Below are 17,688 nucleotides of genomic sequence, written 5' to 3' on the forward strand. Positions count from 1 at the left end.
AGTTTTAAAATTTCTGTACGTAGCATCTAATTATTGGGGGTGGTCGTCTTAAATTCAGAGTCACCTTATATTCGAGTAACTGCAGGATTAATAATTTCACCATCCAGTAGAAGGCATACACCATTGCTAGATTTCATTTTGTCCCTGTTATGCTTTCCAAATTCCTTTTTATTGTCCTTAGTCTTAGGAGTCATGAATTCTCCCAAATATTTTTAGCTTCCCTCATCAATTGGTCAGTATTATATAACCATGATTCTTTAGTGGACGAGGCTGTAGTGCGCAGGTTCCCTCCCTCACGTACAGCTGGATTGTGGAAGTGAGTAGTGACTGAGGGAAAGAATTGCAGGTACAGCAAAGATGGTCTCATGGGGCATTTAGACACATAGTTTTGTCCCGCACCGGAGATCTGCCTCTTTGGAGCAGACCTGATTAATCTGCATGCAAACTGAGGCAAACTGCATGCAGAAAATAGCAACGGTGTGCTTTTGAACTAAAGTACCTCCAATGTGCTTCAGTTCAAAAGCACGCTGCCGCCATTTTCTCAGCTCTGACATGCATTTCCCCCTTACACAACTACAAGCGTCACCACACCAGATGCTTTTCAAAGCGCCCGACGCTGCGGCACTTACACGTGTAAAAAAAGCCCACGGTTAACAAAGAGGAACTCTGCCCTGGAGACCTGACTTCAATCCCTCCTCCTGCCACAGTTGCTACATGATGTCAAGGGAAGTCAAGGGAGCTGTGCTTTAAGCATAGAAAATGCCATAAAATGTTAAGTACTTTGAAAAATAAGGCCTCAGGCCTCTCAAATTGGGCATCTAAAATTAGTGGACACTTCTGACCTTAATTATCCTTGGCATTAGTTTCTCATTTGTACAATGGGGACAATAATGCCACCTTGCCTCATAGTGGGGTTGTGAAAATAAACCATTAATATCTGAGCCTTCACACATGCTAGAGATGAGGGGTCACTGAGAAGCCCACAAGGAAATGAATAACTATCTGTAGAGCAGGGGTTTTATAACGAGCAGTAAAAAAGGCATGGGGACCAACCTGTGTTCTCATGATTAACATGTACTGAGGATTGCCTCTGCACCCATTGGGGTACAAAGGCCAAATGGTCCCAGTTTGGGGAACATGGAAAACTGCATTTAGGTCCTTCCATTAGCTTAACCGCAGATCCGTCACTTCAAACTATGCAAGTGGATCCATGTGTACAATACAGCTATAGCAAATGGGGCTGTGCGAGCAGACGCACGAATTCATCTCCATGGTCCTCAATGCATTATCAAAGCTTAAATACTGACCAAATTGAAATCTCTCTAAGAGACTGAAAAGACCCTGGAGACTGTGAATTGAGGAGGTGCCCAGATACCACTGTAATGGCTGTAACAAAAAGCTTAGCAGAAGAAAAAGATTTTATTTTAATAATAATAGACGCAGCTTTTTATTTCCATATGATCATCACTTATGTACACTCTGTACATGCTACCCAGTCAGGGATTTCCAAAGCATTTTACAAACTCTAATGAATATAATCTCCTAGGCTTAATTTGCCCATGTGCTGAAAGCATTCGTCCCACAAGAGAGTAATGACAAAAAAAAGAGATGTAGGGACTATTTTAAGGGACCCTCTGTTTTAAGATAATTCTAGTAACTGCATTGTTTTTCCTTTACATAGCGCCTGCCATCCAAGAATCTCCAAGCATTTTAGAAACACTGATGAACTGTGGTCTGGCACACAGAAATCACACCTCCTACTTACAGAGGAGCAGACTAAGGAAGAGAGAAATTAAGAGACTTGCTCACAAAGCGGGAGCCAGGAGGAGATCCCGGGAGTTTTGGATGCCTCCCACCACGCTGCTACAAGTCTTCTGCTCCAGCTGCCTTAAACTCACGTTCCCAAAGGTCTTCATAGCTGGGTCTCTGTGCGATTCTCCAAATATCGGAGATTATAAGTCATTTTTCTGAGGTGAAAATTTGCAATGGGACCTAGTCTGACAAGCAAGGTGACACACAGTCACGTGGTTAAGACAGTGACCCGAGACTCAACAGGCTTAAGTTGAGCTCCTGGCTCAGCCACAGACTCTGTGGGCATGTCTACATGTGCATTTACTGTGCAGTAACATTGCAGTGCAGTAGTGCTGTGTGTACACCGATGTGGGAGTAAAGTTACTCCCATGTCGGTGCACACAAATAGGGTTACTGAGCAGTAAGGCATCTACACATGGCTTATTGCACAGTAACTACTCAGGAGTAAATTTGTACCTGCATCATGCAGGTAGCAATTTTACTCTCGAATTGGAGGAAGTTGCCAAAGTTACTGAGCAGTATGGGTGTGCGTGTGTAGACATGCACTCGTACTGCACAGTAATTTTCAGTTACTGTGCAATAACCTAAGTTACTGCGCAGTAACAGAGCATGTGTAGATGTGCCCCACGTAATCTTAAGCATGGCACTCCATGTCCTTTCGCCTCAGCTCCTTTACTATATGGTGAGGACCATGCCATTTCTTTATTCCCGGTTTTTCTTTGTTTCACTTATCTTGATTGCCAGCTCCTTGGAACAGGGGCAGTTTTATTACACACTACCCTGGTCCTGGCACAATGAAATCCTGAAGTCAGCTGGAATTTCTAGGACCTCCCATTATAATAGTAATGAGAGTTGCATTCAACCCATCCATATGTGTTGTATTATGTGCCTATATCACAACAAAGGACACACCATCCCCATCTCACCTGTTTGGGTCTGAGCACTGCAACAGAGAGGACTACTCCAAAAAGTTATGGAGCCAGGGAAAGAGGGAGAGGAGAAAGGGTCCCATCTTTGCCAGAACCCAGATAATTTAGCCTTCCTTTAATGAAGCTGAGAATGGATCATTATTTGTGCTTCATTGGGCTGAAAGAAAAGATCAGGACTAAAAGACAGTGAAAGAAATAGTTCTATTATGCCTTCCCCATGGCTCTAACGGAGTCACTGCCTTTTTGTTATGAATACGCTCTCTCCAAGATGAGAACAGTGTGTGTCAGTTTGCAGCACATGCTGTTTATCAGAGTGTCAACATAATAAGTAAAAAGGGTCCAAAGAAACCTTCCATCTGCCAAATGGCTTTAGGACACTCCAGAGCTCAGCTCCCCACTGCTTGCTCAGGACAGAATATCAGAAAAACCAACAGATCATAAATGACAAATGGACGTGCTGGCAAGAGATGGCAGCTCAATTCAGGCTGGGTGAGTGAGCGCCAGGTGCATGCTGGGAACCGCTGCTTCGTCACCCTATCACCTGGCAGAGCCTCCAGGAGGAAATCAGATGCTAGTGGAATTTCCACTGAGGTCAAAGAGATTGAGAAAAAAGCCACGACTCAGGTGCGGGGAGGAAATGTGCTGCTATTATTTATTATTTGCATTGTAACTGCATCTACACACTCAGAGCTCCAGAGCTCCAACCTGCCAGATGCTGTACACATACGATGAAAGGATGATAATGGCTCCAAAGAACATGTACTACAAGCGTGTAATGAGAAATTAGTATTAAGCCCACATGACCTTCAGCAATATGAGCTTGTTGGTCTCCACCGACAGAGATACCACCCTAATCGTCTCCACCGACAGAGGGCAGATACCACCCCAAGGTCTCAACCATGGTTCAGTTGGGTAACTAAGTTCAGCTTCCCTGTATTTCCTTCCTTGCCTTCAATCCTATTGAGTAAAAGTATTCCCCCCATTGAAAAGGACAATGGTATAATTCTTCTCGGCGCTACCTGGTAAACAGTTGCCTTACTTCTTACTAGAGCTACTCACATTTCAGTGGTGGGAAAAAATAATCTGATGGTGCCTAACCCATGATGATTTTCTGCACTTCTGTATCCCTACATACTATTCAACACTTTGGAGAGGCACCAAATGAGGCTTTAGGTTCTGGAAACAATCAGAAGCGAAAGGCAGTTTCTGTCTATGCCACTGCCTTTGCTAGCTCTGTGTTGTGGAAAACCATACCATGACTTGATGTCTAACAAGATAGTAGGCTGAAAAAATATTTCTGAATGCCTTCAACTGAGCATAGGGATATTGCTTTTTATCAGGAGCAACTCTTGTTTAAATCTCATAATTTAATTAGCTCATATCTTGGGGTTTGGGGACTGGATATATGTTACTTGTTTAGATGGGCCATGCACAAACATAGGCTCTCATGGTGGAGTCCTGCAAGGGCATCAACTGAAAAACATACTCCCTAAAATTAATACCAATCTAGTATACCAGTGCAAAATACATAAGGATCGGGAACAGACAGACGTGCAGCTACCCTAGGGCAGTTCACACAGGGGTAGCTATTGCACTTCACCCTTTGATGTGGGGGGAGCTGGTAATAACCTGTTTGCCATTAGCAAGCAACTACCCCAATGGACAAGACAGATGACACTGAATCCAGTCTCATTAGCGCCATTCCAGTTTTACTCCTGATTCTTTCAGAGGTAATGCTCCACCAGATTAGATGAAATAACACAAATTTAGGAGTTGGCTTCATCTGTTTACTACATGTAACATCCATTAAACAGCTAACTAAGCAGACAGACAGACAGACAGACGGCTAGCTAGATAGATAGATAGATAGACAGACATCTGTCTCTATAGATAGACATAGATGTCTCTCTATACATAGGCAGACAGACAGACAGATATTTCTCTCTATATAGATAGATATAGATCTATCTATATCTATATAGCTGTTTAATGGCTTTAGGCCCTTGTACAGGCCCTTTGCACACAAGGGAACTTCACCCATGGAAATTATTCATCTGCACCAATCTTTAGGAGGGCCTATATGTGAGCCACTACATCGTTCGGGACATAGCCTGGAGCCACACTCTTTGCCAGTTCAGGACAAGAGCTGAAGAAAAGTGTTGAATCCAACTGATATTGCAAGTAGCCAGACCATAATTACCAAAGAGGACTCCTGCCAGGACACTGGACTTGTCACTTCCTCTTTATTAGGCATGAAAAGGAGTCTTAAATGAGCATGAATATGTGGAGGCTCATTCACTCCCCACATGACCAATATTCGTGTGCATGTGTGGTGCTCAGTTTTGTGCTCATCTGCTGCATTGTTTGCTTGATGCTCCTTTGTGTTTCTCCATCTATTTGATCTCAGTGGAAAGCCCTTGGAGATGCATAATCCATTTTTTCTATTAGACCTTTTTGACACAAAAAAAAATGAGGCTTCCACTAAGGAAAACTATGGCCAACTGCCCACAGAAAATGTCAATATTTCACTGAGCAAACACACACCTGGGAACGGAAACATTTTGGTTCAAAGTGCTGTCGTCCATCCCCATGGGTGAGTGAGGGAGGAGAGGAGACATTTTCCGTGGTGCTCTACACCCTGGGAATTATATGACAAGCCCATCTTCTCGCCAAAAGGGAGAAAGCAGAGCTTTACAGGAGATGTGGTCTCTGCAGAGAGCCTGGCCAATGACAGAAAATGGGAACATAAGAAATTCAAATGAAAATTCCCACGTGGAAGCTGAGCACCATTTGGCTTTGGGGTCCTGGCCAAATACTCCCTCCTTTTTGATATGTCAACAAGTCATCACTCTTCACAGAAAACTGCAATGAACAGGAACCCCATCACTTTTTTTTGGTCAAATTTTTCCACGGGAAAGAAAAAATTAACTATTCTCCTACCTGCTCTACTACCCCACAGGCAATTTTCTGTGTCTTCCAGGTTGGAGACAGAATGATGAATAAGCAGCTCTGAACAAACTTATGTGGGACTTGAGAGACCGACAGGTATTTTGCCAACCCTGTTCATCCCGGTTGCGTTTCACCCTCGGTGCACATCCAAGGAGGAGGGAATTCCCTAAACCAGAGAGCTGCAGAAAAGCTAAGCCATGTATTTGCAAACCGTAGGTGTCCCACAATGGCCACCTCAGAGGCAGAGCTGGAGAGGCAAGTTATACTCACCGCCACTATGTCTTTACTGCAGCAAGCACAGATGCTTGGTGCCCAGGTCCAAGCACCCAAGCTAGGGTGTGAGCAACCTCCCTGCAAAGCCATCTCCAAGTCCTGTGCTCACCCTGGTGCTATAATACACATGGGCTTTGCTCAGCTTTTAGATCCAGCTGTCACAGCTCTCTGTGTTGCAGTCACCCGAGCTACTCTGTGATTCTTTTAGCGCAAATTGTGAAAGGACGCGACTGCCACACAGGGAGGATTATGGGAAGACACGGAGGACTTGCAAAGCAGTGACAATTCCAGAGGCACAAATGATCCAGCTGCACACCGGTACCTGAGCTGGGGCCTCGAAGGTGGCTGGACACGATGCTGGCACGTCACTCCTTTGTGTGCCAGTGGCTACAGAGATTGGTGTGCCTTAAACCCACCAGCTCGCTGCACAATTGGCTGGCCTTGATCTGGACTAGGAAACTGTTAACGTCTAACTGATTTCGATGGCATGCTCACTGCAAAGTGGGCAGGTCACCAACCTGCCTGAACACTGCCTGACTTCTAATCCTAGCCCCCCACCCACCCACCCACCTCCAGATTCACAGGAGAGGGGTTTCCATGTGGACAGGAAAGGAGCTAGGAGCCACATGCAGGGAAACCATGAAAACTCTGCCCTAAGGCAGACTAGGGGGAAACAAATCCCTTCCAACCCACTCCTTACAGCCGGCTCCACACCAAGGGAACAACCAAGGCACAAACACCGGTGCACATAGAGAAACTGGCTGTTGGACATCCAGTTTAATTCACAGGGTTGTAATCAGTATGCATACATCTCAGGATATCCAGTAGCAGTTAAATCTCTTCACAGCACCTAGAGATTCACTTGCATCAATTCACATCCATTACTCAATCCCTCCTTCCACAGTTGTCCTCATAATATAATTGAGGTTTGAGCCCTTCCTTCCCTTCTTGTGCATGTTCTTGCTTACACATAAGTGTTTCTCAGCAATCAGTGTCAAGAGCGTCTCTAGCACTAGCTGCAGGTCCCTGAACAGAGAAAACACCTGCAAGAGTTATGGAGATGCCAAAAATATCTGGGGTGGAAATGTTTAAAAAAAAAAAACCTGAACAAGTCAAACTTTTCTTTGCACAACTTTGGAGCAGGTTGTTTAATTCTAAACTGCACCATATGTCTGCCCTGACACAGGTCAATTAATCCTGCTGCCCTCACAGCATGTATACACACACACACACACACACACACACACACGTCTCTTATTTCCATGTTACAACCACAACTGATTTAGCCTCAGCCCTTCACCCCAAGCCCTACTTGTGCCACACGCCAACCTGGACTTAGAGGGCCCGAGGCTAACAGAGCCATCTCAGCTTAGTCCAGCTGAGGACTGGCCTTTTCATGGCTAGTTTGGGTGACTCACCTCACCACATAGGTTTGTATCACAGGGTTCATTTCCCACCCCATGTCTCACATCCCAAAGAAGATGCATGTGGCTCCCATCCCTGGATGGATCGAACTACAGCCAAGAATGCAGCCTTAAAAACAGAGAACAAGAGTTTTGCCCTACAGAAAATACAGCTTTAAAAACAAAAGATAGCTGCAAAAAGCCCAGTTGGCTTTTGGCATATCCTCAAGGCTGGGCCAGATGTGTGTAGTTGCACAACACAAAACCCAGGTTAATGGATTCAGTGAGCCTCAGCTTTTCACAGTGCTCATCAGTGCTTCCCTTAAATCCTGTGCATCTGCAGCAAAGGTAAGCATCTACGTGACGATTCTCTCCTGCAAGCCGGAGCCGTAAGCCCTGTTTCAACCTGTATGGTGCTGGGCTGAGCCAGATATTTTCTTGCAGAAGCTTTCACGCACATGGAGAATGGGTGAGCATGCAAACCGGAGTGAGAGACACAGGGACACACTGCTGATTAAAGCCTCTAACTGGGGGGGGTGGAAATTTCACAGCAACAGGCGCTTTGACTTCCTGTCGTGGAAATAATCCTTGCAGAAGAAGGCCACTGAGGATTTCACAGTCGCCCATGTGCTACACAGCCTGATGGCTTGAAGTTTCACGGTAATAATGAGAAGCAAACTCCAATCCCCCGCAGCAAGGCGTACAAGTCCCTGCTACCTGAGCAAGAGAAGACCTACTCTGTGCTCACACCAGTACAGCACCCGGGGCGCAACCGCCGTCCGGTTCTGCATCCAGCCAGGGCTCGTGCAGTTACAGGATCATAGGAGTAGATCTGGAAGGGACCTCACAAGGTTGTCTAGTCCAACAGTTATCAACCATTTTTGTACCAGGATCCACTTGTAAACATCAATGGCTGGTTCTGGTCCGGTGCCCTCCATCCCCAAACCCCAGACCCCCAGTAAGTGGGGCATGGAAGGCCCCAAGCAGCCCCTCTCAGGCTAAAACTGCCAGCCTGCAAGGGAAAAGCCACGGTTTCCCACATTTGTCTTCTTTAAAGGAGAATCCATTTAAAAAAAAATGTCTGCAATCCTTTCATATATTCTGGGGACCCACAGGTTGAGAAATGCTGGTCCAGTCCAGCCCCCTGCTCAAGGCAGGATGTCCCTGAATAACCAGCCCAGCCCAGCCCAGCCAAGCACCAGTCCAACCTGCTCTTCAAAATTTCCAGGGATGGAAATCCCGCAATTTCTCTAGGCAGCTGGCACCATGCTTGAGCTCCCTCATAGTCAGAAAGCTCCTCCTAATCTCCAACCTCAATTTCCCCTGCTGCAGCTTGAGATCATTGATCCTAATCCTGTCCCCTATGGCCACGAAGAAAAGCCCATCTCCATCCTCTCTATAATCCCCCTTCAGGTACCTGAAGACTCTTATCATATCACCATTCAGTCTTCTCTTCTGCAAACTGAATAATGGAGGTACCATTGTCTCAGTCTCAAAGCATTGTGAAAACACTAATTAATTTATCCATGCAGAGCCTCTCTCAGCAAAGTAAGGACTGTTATTCCCACTTTACAGAGGCAGCAAAGAGAAAGTCAGTGCTCAAGGAATAGATGTAGCTCCTGGCTGCTACCCCTTGCTGTTTTAAAAAACACCCGCAGGGAATTGCAGCTTTTTGGCAATGCCACTGAGGAACCACAGGCTGCATTGCTCAAACATATGCCCCGATGTCTAGACATCCTCCCTCAAAGTCTCTCCACATCCAAGCCCTCTGGGGTAGCAGGCACGGCAGCGAGCTGTGCTGACATCTAGTCACTGGGGCCCAGTGCATGGGCTTGGGCAAGACACTTAATCACTCTATGACTTGAGTGTGCACCTCTGTAGTACAAGCAGGGACAATTCAAGGTGGCATCCTCTTGGCATGAAACAAATAAAGACAGAGGGGCTTCCCTTTATTTACACAATGGAAGAGCATTTATTCTGCAGACATGATGCTGGAAGTCTTCCACATGTATGGGGAATTGTGCAAGCATAAGCTCACTCCTGTGCTCCTGCCCCCTGGAAAGCATGTACGGTAAAGCTTATTATTCCCGGCTTTGCAGACAGAAACCACTGAGGCAGAGAAATCAAGTCCTAATAGCATATTGTGAGCAGAATAGAGCCCCAAGAATGCAACAGAGGAGTCCACGATCATTCTTGCCATCTATGTGGAGGCCACTGGCAGATGAACGCTTATTTACTTGGGGAAGTAGGGGAAAGATACCACCCCAGTCTGGGCCTCTGTCTGCCCACCTGCAAAGTGGAGACAATGCTACTTGCCTCCTAATCAGCTCTGTGGATGAAAAGTGCTGCAGGGGCCCAAACCAAAGTGGGCTAAATGCTTCTCTAGATCTGAAATTCCAGTGCAACATGTATTGGTGAAAAGCTTTATATGTGGACCACACGTGTGGCTGGTTTCTTGCTTTACTGTGCCTTAAATTGGCTGAGTGTGAGGCAGGACTACTATTTATGGCACAATTTACATGTTAATTATGTCATAAATGTCACATGGGCCAGGGCCCCGCCCCCCCAGCAGCAGTGTAAAGAGCCTTAACGAAGTATAAACAGCTGAGTGCACACCCTGAGTAACCAGGAAAAGGCCCTTAAGCAGGATCAAACAGCTGAATGCGGGCTGTTCCACACCAATTAGCAGAGATGCTTAATTGCATAGAAATCAGACATTTGGCACAAATAGTATTTTTAATATTGAAATAAATAGGATTCAGCCAGTGGCTAGTGTCATTTGCATGATAAAAGTGGCTGCTCACCTTAACTGCAGACCTCTTCAGAGGCTTATACTGCATTGCTATTATAGAGGCAGGGGCATCCTGATGCTGATGAATCAGCATAACAGGTCTGCACACAACAAATAATGCAATGGGATTGTCACAATGCCGCAAAAGCTTGGGAAGAAGAAACAAGGCTTAAATCCTTGTGCCTTGTACTTTAATTGAGCCCAGGGTTGTGCTGTGATTCAGGTATATTATGTTTATGTAACTGGCATTTGGCTGAATGTGTAATTCTGATTTAACAGCTGAAGAGAGGCATTTGTGGGCTTCAAAGGAATCTGACAGGTAATTCCCACTGTAGTTCTGCAGGGTAGCTGAGAAGTAATTATCCTTCTCACTAGTAAATCAATTAGGAATGGATGTATGTAACACTCTTCTCCTCCTCCAAGTAACTGCTAATCCTCTAAGCACTAATGAGCAGACAGTGTTAGCAACACCCTGCTAACTGATCAAGACTGAGCTGGAGGGTTCAGGCTTGGGGAGACACTGAAACACAAGACAAGAAACATCTCACCTCCTGACAGTCACCACACACACATGTGCGTGTGCTGGCACGTGCCTGCATTCACACCCGCATGCATACATACGTGTATATTGGCACGTGCCTGCATTTGCACACACATACGTACACACGTGTGTTTGCACGTGCCTGCATTTGCACATGCATGTGTGTGTCGGCACATGCCTGGATTCGCACCCGCATGCATAAATACCTATGTACTGGCACATGCCTGCATTCGCACACATAAATACATACATGTGTTTGCACACATGCCTGCATTCGCACATGCATGCATACATGTGTGTGACAGCACATGCCTGCATCCGCACATGCATGCATGCCTACCTGTGTTGGTGCATGCCTGCATTCACACATGCATGCATGCATACCTGTGTGTTGGCACGTGCCTGCATTTGCACACCCATGCATACATACCTGTGTGTTGGCACATGCCCACATTCGCACACACGTGCATACATACCTGTGTGTTGGTACGTGCCTGCATTTGCATACATACATATGTGTGTTGGCGTGCCTGCATTTGCACACACATACATACATACATGTGTGTTGGCACAGGCATACATTCACACACATGCAAATCTGAGTGTCTTTAGCTGTGGACCAATGTAACTCTAAACCATTTTAAAAGGAGAGAAGGGGCTTGCAGTGCTTCCCTGTTCTGATTTAACTTGTCTGTCCGCTCCTGCACCAGAACATGAGAGCTAAACAGACTTTAAACTCATGCAAAACAGATTGAAAGTTACAGCTGTTCAACCCCACTATGCTGGAGGATGGTGTAGCCGGTGCCACAAAAAGAGGGAAACTCAGTATTATAAATTAGAGCCGTGTCCAATGCCATGAGCGGCCAAGGAGAATTTATTCTGATTATGCAATGGGAAATCTCTCTTGGTGGAGTCACACAAACTGAAGAGGAATTAGCTCTTCAACTTGCATCCACAGATCCATGAATTTTAGGGCCAGAAGAGCTTATGAAAAAACAAAACAAAACAAAACAAAAAGTCATTGCTTCTTGCTCAGAATAGCGGCCAGATCACAATGGCTTTCAAGAGAATTCAGCCTGTACCTAGAAAAATATAAAAGCCACCCTACATGGACACATACATACATAGACATTGTACTTCTGGCTGATTGCTATAGAAATGTGCCTGCCCTTAGGTTCCAGACAGAGAAAAAAACATCAGTCCTGTAACCTCTGTGGCCTGACCAAGGATGGAAGAAAACAGTAATAATAATAATAATAAAATACAACTTTGGAAGGCTATTGAGGGAGACAGGAGATAGGCAGTTTGAAAATAATCAAGCGTAATAGTCTCCCGGCCTTCCTGCCACACGGCACCGAAACCAGCATTTAGCTGTCTGCCGCAGCTAAAATCACTCTCTGATTAACAAGGGCAGCAAACAAGCAAGCAGGCCCGACTACTTCCTTGCAACAACATCATAACTCGAAAGCAGAAAGCAGCAAGCAGGCATGCTGGCTCCGCGGTCCGGCTCTAATTGCATCATGTGGGAAGCCTGAACAGAGCGCTATGACATCATGCGGGCTCCCACGCCAAGCAAAAGGTTCCCACCCACCGCTCCACGTCCAGCCACATGTTCCCCCGCCAGCCCCCTTACGTGATGCAACCAGCCCGAAATGCCAGCTGCAGGCTTATTTCCAACCCCCAGAAATCATCAGAAGAAGCACCGTTAAAAGGGGAGGTGGGGGGATGGAAACAGCATCTCTCTTACCCCGTATTTCTAATAATAAAAAGACAGGGGAGGGAAGCAGGGGAGCGAGCGTAAAAGCAGGAGGGGCACGTCACCATCACTTCTGCACGAATGCCAACGAGAGTCGGAAGCAAATAAAATCAGCTCCTTTACGTCTCAAACGCCACGCTAGATTCATGCGGCCGGAAGTTAAAGGTTTGAGTCATCTTGCTTATTCCAGCCTTAACGCCACCAGCGTAAATTGTTAGATGACGTTGGGGTCCTGGAGTTTCTCATGCGTTACCGCTGGATTTCACTTGAGGATCATAATTCTTTAAAAGAACAAGTCAAGCATGGTAATTTTGTTTCCATAGCTACCGCCTCCATGGCTCTCCCTTACCTTCCTCTTGTTAGTTGGACTGACATAAAGATAGCTGAGCACAGTTTTCAAACCCACTTTGTCATTTAGCTTCTCATAGGTCGTGCCATAGTCCGTTGACCTGCAGAGAAAAACAACACAAAAAAAAAAGACACAAGGAACATACATCAGTTCTCAGAACGTGGGAAGGGAAACTATAGGTGGAACGAGGGCCTGACACTATGGTTTGCACACTCCTGTGCTTCAACCCCAGCTTTCGTGCATCGCTAACCGCTGTCCACATCTGTCACTCTCCGAGATGTAATGAGAGCTGATGACATGAGGGGCATTGCACCCAGCTGGTTCCCAGGGTTGATGGGGGTGCACGGCCTACTCCCGTGAGTGCCCTGGGGTATCCTCGTAACAAAGGAGACGGCCTTTGTTTAAAACCAACCCCCAGAGGAGTCCCAGCCGCAACCCTGCTTGTTTTTCTCTTTGGAGAGATGAGTTGCAGCGGCTGAGCTCCCGTCTCAATCAAATCAAGTCATCCTGGCACCTCCGGAGCTTTGTCACCCGCCTGCAAATCTGTGCCAGGCACTTAATTGTTCTTCACTAGAGACATCCAGGCCCCTGTTCTGGCTGATCCCACGAGATGCAGCAGATGATCTGGGGGCGGCATGGCCCATTCGTGACTGGCAGAAAAAGTGCTGCTTCCACTACAGAGGGCTCGCTGCCGTTTTCTCCCCGCCCCGCCCCGCCGGCTTGTTTCAGCTCAGTGCGGTCACCCTCCGCTCCTCCCGCAGAAGAGGACAGGGGTTTCTTGAGTGGATACCATCTAGTCTGGTGGCCTGCCACCACTGCCTGGCGCTCTTAGGGAAAGAGGCAAAATCCTCAAAAGCGCTCCCCGCTCTACCCCACTGGGGAGAAATCACCTCCTGCCCCTGCGGTATGATGATAACTGTATGCTTTGCCCCATGAGGACTGGGGGTGGCCCTCGCAGTTATGCCCTGACTCTTGCCTTGCATTCTCCTCAGTATTTATTTGAATGCCAAATACTTAGGAATGGCGCGCACTTGTAGAAACTCCTTCAAATGCTACCTGCGGCTCGGTTTTTCATTACCACGGCACCCGCCTGGGTAGGGAGAGCGTAGCAGTGCTTTCTATGCCCAGATGTCTGATCCCCACGCATCTGTTGCTAGAATGGCTGAGGCCATGCTCCTGGGATCCCACTACCGTAGCCCCAGAAAAGATAACAGAGCTGCTATCGATTCCCACTGACGGCAGAGACCGATCCAAAGTCTGCCCTCGCCCAACCCAGCCCATTTTTCACCAAGTCCCTAGTAATAAAGCATCCAAAATCATAATGGATGATGCTGGCGTGCTTTGCCTTTTGCAAAGCAGCAAAAAAGATAGCTTCTGAGTGCTGGCTCTGGTGCCAATCGATGGGGGAATCCATAAGACGCGAGATACAGTTCATATTAACGAGAAGCTATTACATCTTGTGCTGCTGTTCCAAGTGCAAATCTCTTTCTGCAAGTTGGTCTTACCATAAAATGAGCCAAGCCAGCCCCCAAAACCTGGACACCTGCTGTCCTGAAGATTTTGACAAGTTAATCAGAGCCCACTTTCTGTGGCTTAGCTCATCTATATGAAATTTTTCTAGGTAACGACCACAGTGATCGCTGAAGGACTTCTCTCCCCTAGCGAAGCTTGAAACTAAAGCAGCCAGATGGATAAAACAGGATAATCCGGGAGCAAATAACCCTACTCTCCAGGGAAACATGCATATTGGAAAGTCAAGGGAGCAGGAATTTTCAGCCAGCGCTGCACTCCGAATACTTTGTAATGGCAATGTATGAAGGCAGAGGTACCGCTTCGGTCTAACCTTTGGCAGCTGTGCTGAGGCTCTGAACAAGGCAGATCCACAGTTATACAAGGGAGACATACACTGATTCATGTACCGAACATCAGGCAGTGGAAAAGATCACTAATTTCAGTCAGTGTTCAAACAAAATGCAAATAATGGTTTAATATTCCCACAGGGCCAGTTTGGTTTTGTTCCCATCATCACTTTCAGATCTCCCAAAATGCCTTGCACTTACAAAGATGCAGGCTGGATGCCCTAACAACCCTTCCTCATTAAACCATTATTACTCACTGCATTTGCCCTTTCAAAGCATAGCTAGAAAGGAAGCATGATCATTATTTCCTTAGCTTCCTTTAGTCTCCTCTTTATTATAATGACAACCACCACTGGTTTCATGGAAAGGTCTCAGAGGATATCACAATAATGCTCCACGATGGCCTGGCACTTCCCATCCACAGATCCCAGAGCACTGAACTGATTTTAATCAATGCAGATGCTCAAAAGTCCCAGTCACCATGTCCTGAAATATTATCCCCATTTTAGAGGTGAGGAAACTGAAACACGGAGCGGCAAGGCCAGATTACTCAAACTCAGGCGGCTAAAAGTGGGCATCTCGATGCCTATTTTGCATCAGACCGTGTGGGCTCATCTTCAGAGGTGCTGAACACCACGGATATCAGTCCCCTTGATTAAGAAATCAAGCCACTCATTTAGGTACCCAAAATGGAGTTAGATGCCTAATTTGGCACAGCTAAATGCCTGACTCAATGTCACGGAGTAAGCAGTAGGGCAGAGGAAGGAAAGAAAAGGGCAGAGTCAGCACTCTAACCACTCTCCCCGCTATTATCTAGGCATTTCCATGCTTCTACAAGCAGCTGAACAGACTTAAGTGTCCTAAAATTCACACACTAACAGCACCACAATACCCCCCGGAGCACTTTCCAACTTCCGCGATCCAAAGACCCTCCTCTTTGACAAAAGCCAATGCACCGGAGTGAGTCCCAAAAGAGGTTGCTACTTGATAAAATGCACACCGGACTGATGAACCAAATCTGAGATGTGATCCAAGAGCATCAAAATGGGAACCCTGTTATGGGCTCCAGTAATGCCCTACATATGAAATGCAGGAATCTAGAACTCTTGGTTCAGAGATGAAACCTTTTATTAGACCAACGGAGACATTGCAAAAAAAAAAAAATTGTTTTCTGCAAGCTTCCAGGCTCACATGCACTTCTTCAGGCTCAGGGAAAGTTAAAGAGGGTGAAAAGTCCCCATATGTAGGAAATAAACTTCATTTTTGCACAGAGGAAGCTGAAGCTGTTCCTCTGGGTCCATGAGAGTATCCTTGTGGGGTTGCTCTTTGTTGCGCAGATCAAGCAAAATCGCTTCCCTGTTGGGGTCAGATGGCCGGCAGGGAGGTATAGAAACCTTTCTTGTTGTTCAGCAATGAAGTTTCTAATCCAAAATTAAACTTCATATATAATGTCACCTGGCAATAGAGGCAAAGCACCTAAGCTATAGTTCCAGAAGCAGCAGTTCAATCTCTGCTCTGAACCTACACCAAAGTTTTGCCTCAGTCGTAAATGGGCACCAGGTCATCAGATTGCAAAGACAAAGGTGGGTAGAGATGATGAAGACCCCATCACTCCCTTGCGTGCCATTGTCTAAGAAACCGGTGTGCCCTAATCATGCCAGCCCACTGGCTGTGAAGCCTGGTTAGTTCCTATGGCTGATTTTGTTTTCTCCAGTGTAGGCACAAAGGTGGAGGAATTGGCGACTGGCAGCTCAGACATCGGGGTCCTTAGAATCAAGACTTCTGGGTTCCCAACTTCTGCAACTCCACTGGCGCATTTGCAAACAGAGTAATAAGCAACAAGAGTAATAATACAGGGGCACAGAGGGATATTAAGGATTAATTAGGCAATATTTACAGAAGGCTCTAACTATAAACAGGAAAACCATTTTATTCATCACATTACAATAGAAGAAACCCAGCTAATAATCCCCACACCAGGATTATTAGCTACTAATTTGATTAGTAGCGAACGATGGAATCAGAAATGTTGGAAATTGTAACAATGAGGAAAGAGCCTTGGGCTGTAAGGAAAAGGAATACAAGCCCGGTCTGAGGAATCTGCCTCCAGGACGGTCCTGCTCACTGGTCTTGTAACATCCCCTCTGTGGTTTAACCCAAGCTCTGAAGTGGATCTGTTCTTCGCAGCTGAAACACAAAGCTGCTGGTGGATCACCAGAGAGAAGCAAATAGGTGACTTCAGAAAGAGCGAGGAGAGGAAAAAAGACCCCCACAGCACTGTGATATCCCACCCCACGCAGTGCTTTCCATAACCTCACGAGAGGGAAGAGGTACAGTCTCCCTGGAGTCCATTTGGGTCTCATTATTACCAGTATGCCTGATGCAGAAGGCAGTCAGACACTGCAAAAATGGGATACAGAAAGGACTCAGGTGCTGCCTAACAGGGCTGTGTGAAATTTCGCCAGCCGTTTCATTCCTTCACTGTTTCAACTAATTTCGAGGCTGAAACAGCAAAATTGGAATGAAACAAAGGCTGTTGAACCTCAAAACAAAACAAGGCTAGTCGAAATGTTTCGAAAGTCAAAATGTTTCAACCATAGGCTGGGGATGAGAAGTCAGTCCAGCTGGGTTGACCAGCCATCCCCAGCGCAAGATCTGGCAGGAGACGAGAATTCAGCCCAGCTGTGTTGACTCCCCATCCCCAGTACTAGATCAAACAGGGGATGGGAAAGCATCCCAGCTGGGCTGCCCTGCCACCCCCGTCATGCAATCTAGCACCGGGAATGGGGTAGTAGTCCAGCCGGGCTGACTCCCCATCCCCAGCAAAACTTTGAAACTGCCTTAAAACAGCCTTTCCATTTCAATAGATGAAACAGCTTTTTGAACTGAAATAAAATTTGAAATGGAACGCTGTTCTGTCAAACCGCCGAAACTCAAGGCGAAACAGAACGGTGCTGTTTCACACAGCCATACTGCGTAATGCATAGCAATGTGAAGCCCTACGGCAAAACGACAGACAAGTCTGC

The 17,688-nt window shown here is 46.4% G+C and overlaps 1 protein-coding gene across 1 annotated transcript in view; it reads right to left on the reverse strand.

The window, feature by feature from the left end:
* SORCS3 (sortilin related VPS10 domain containing receptor 3) overlaps window positions 1–17,688 on the reverse strand; it is a 305,193-nt gene that overhangs the window by 217,123 nt on the left and 70,382 nt on the right. Inside the window, exon 3 of the mRNA XM_019555481.1 lies at window positions 12,804–12,903. Coding sequence (XP_019411026.1) covers window positions 12,804–12,903 — 100 coding nt within the window. The remainder of the gene's footprint in view (window positions 1–12,803; window positions 12,904–17,688) is intronic.

This window comes from Crocodylus porosus, unplaced genomic scaffold (genome assembly GCF_001723895.1).
Source record: "Crocodylus porosus isolate Cpor-Errol unplaced genomic scaffold, CroPor_comp1, whole genome shotgun sequence".
Lineage (NCBI taxonomy): Eukaryota > Metazoa > Chordata > Crocodylia > Crocodylidae > Crocodylus > Crocodylus porosus.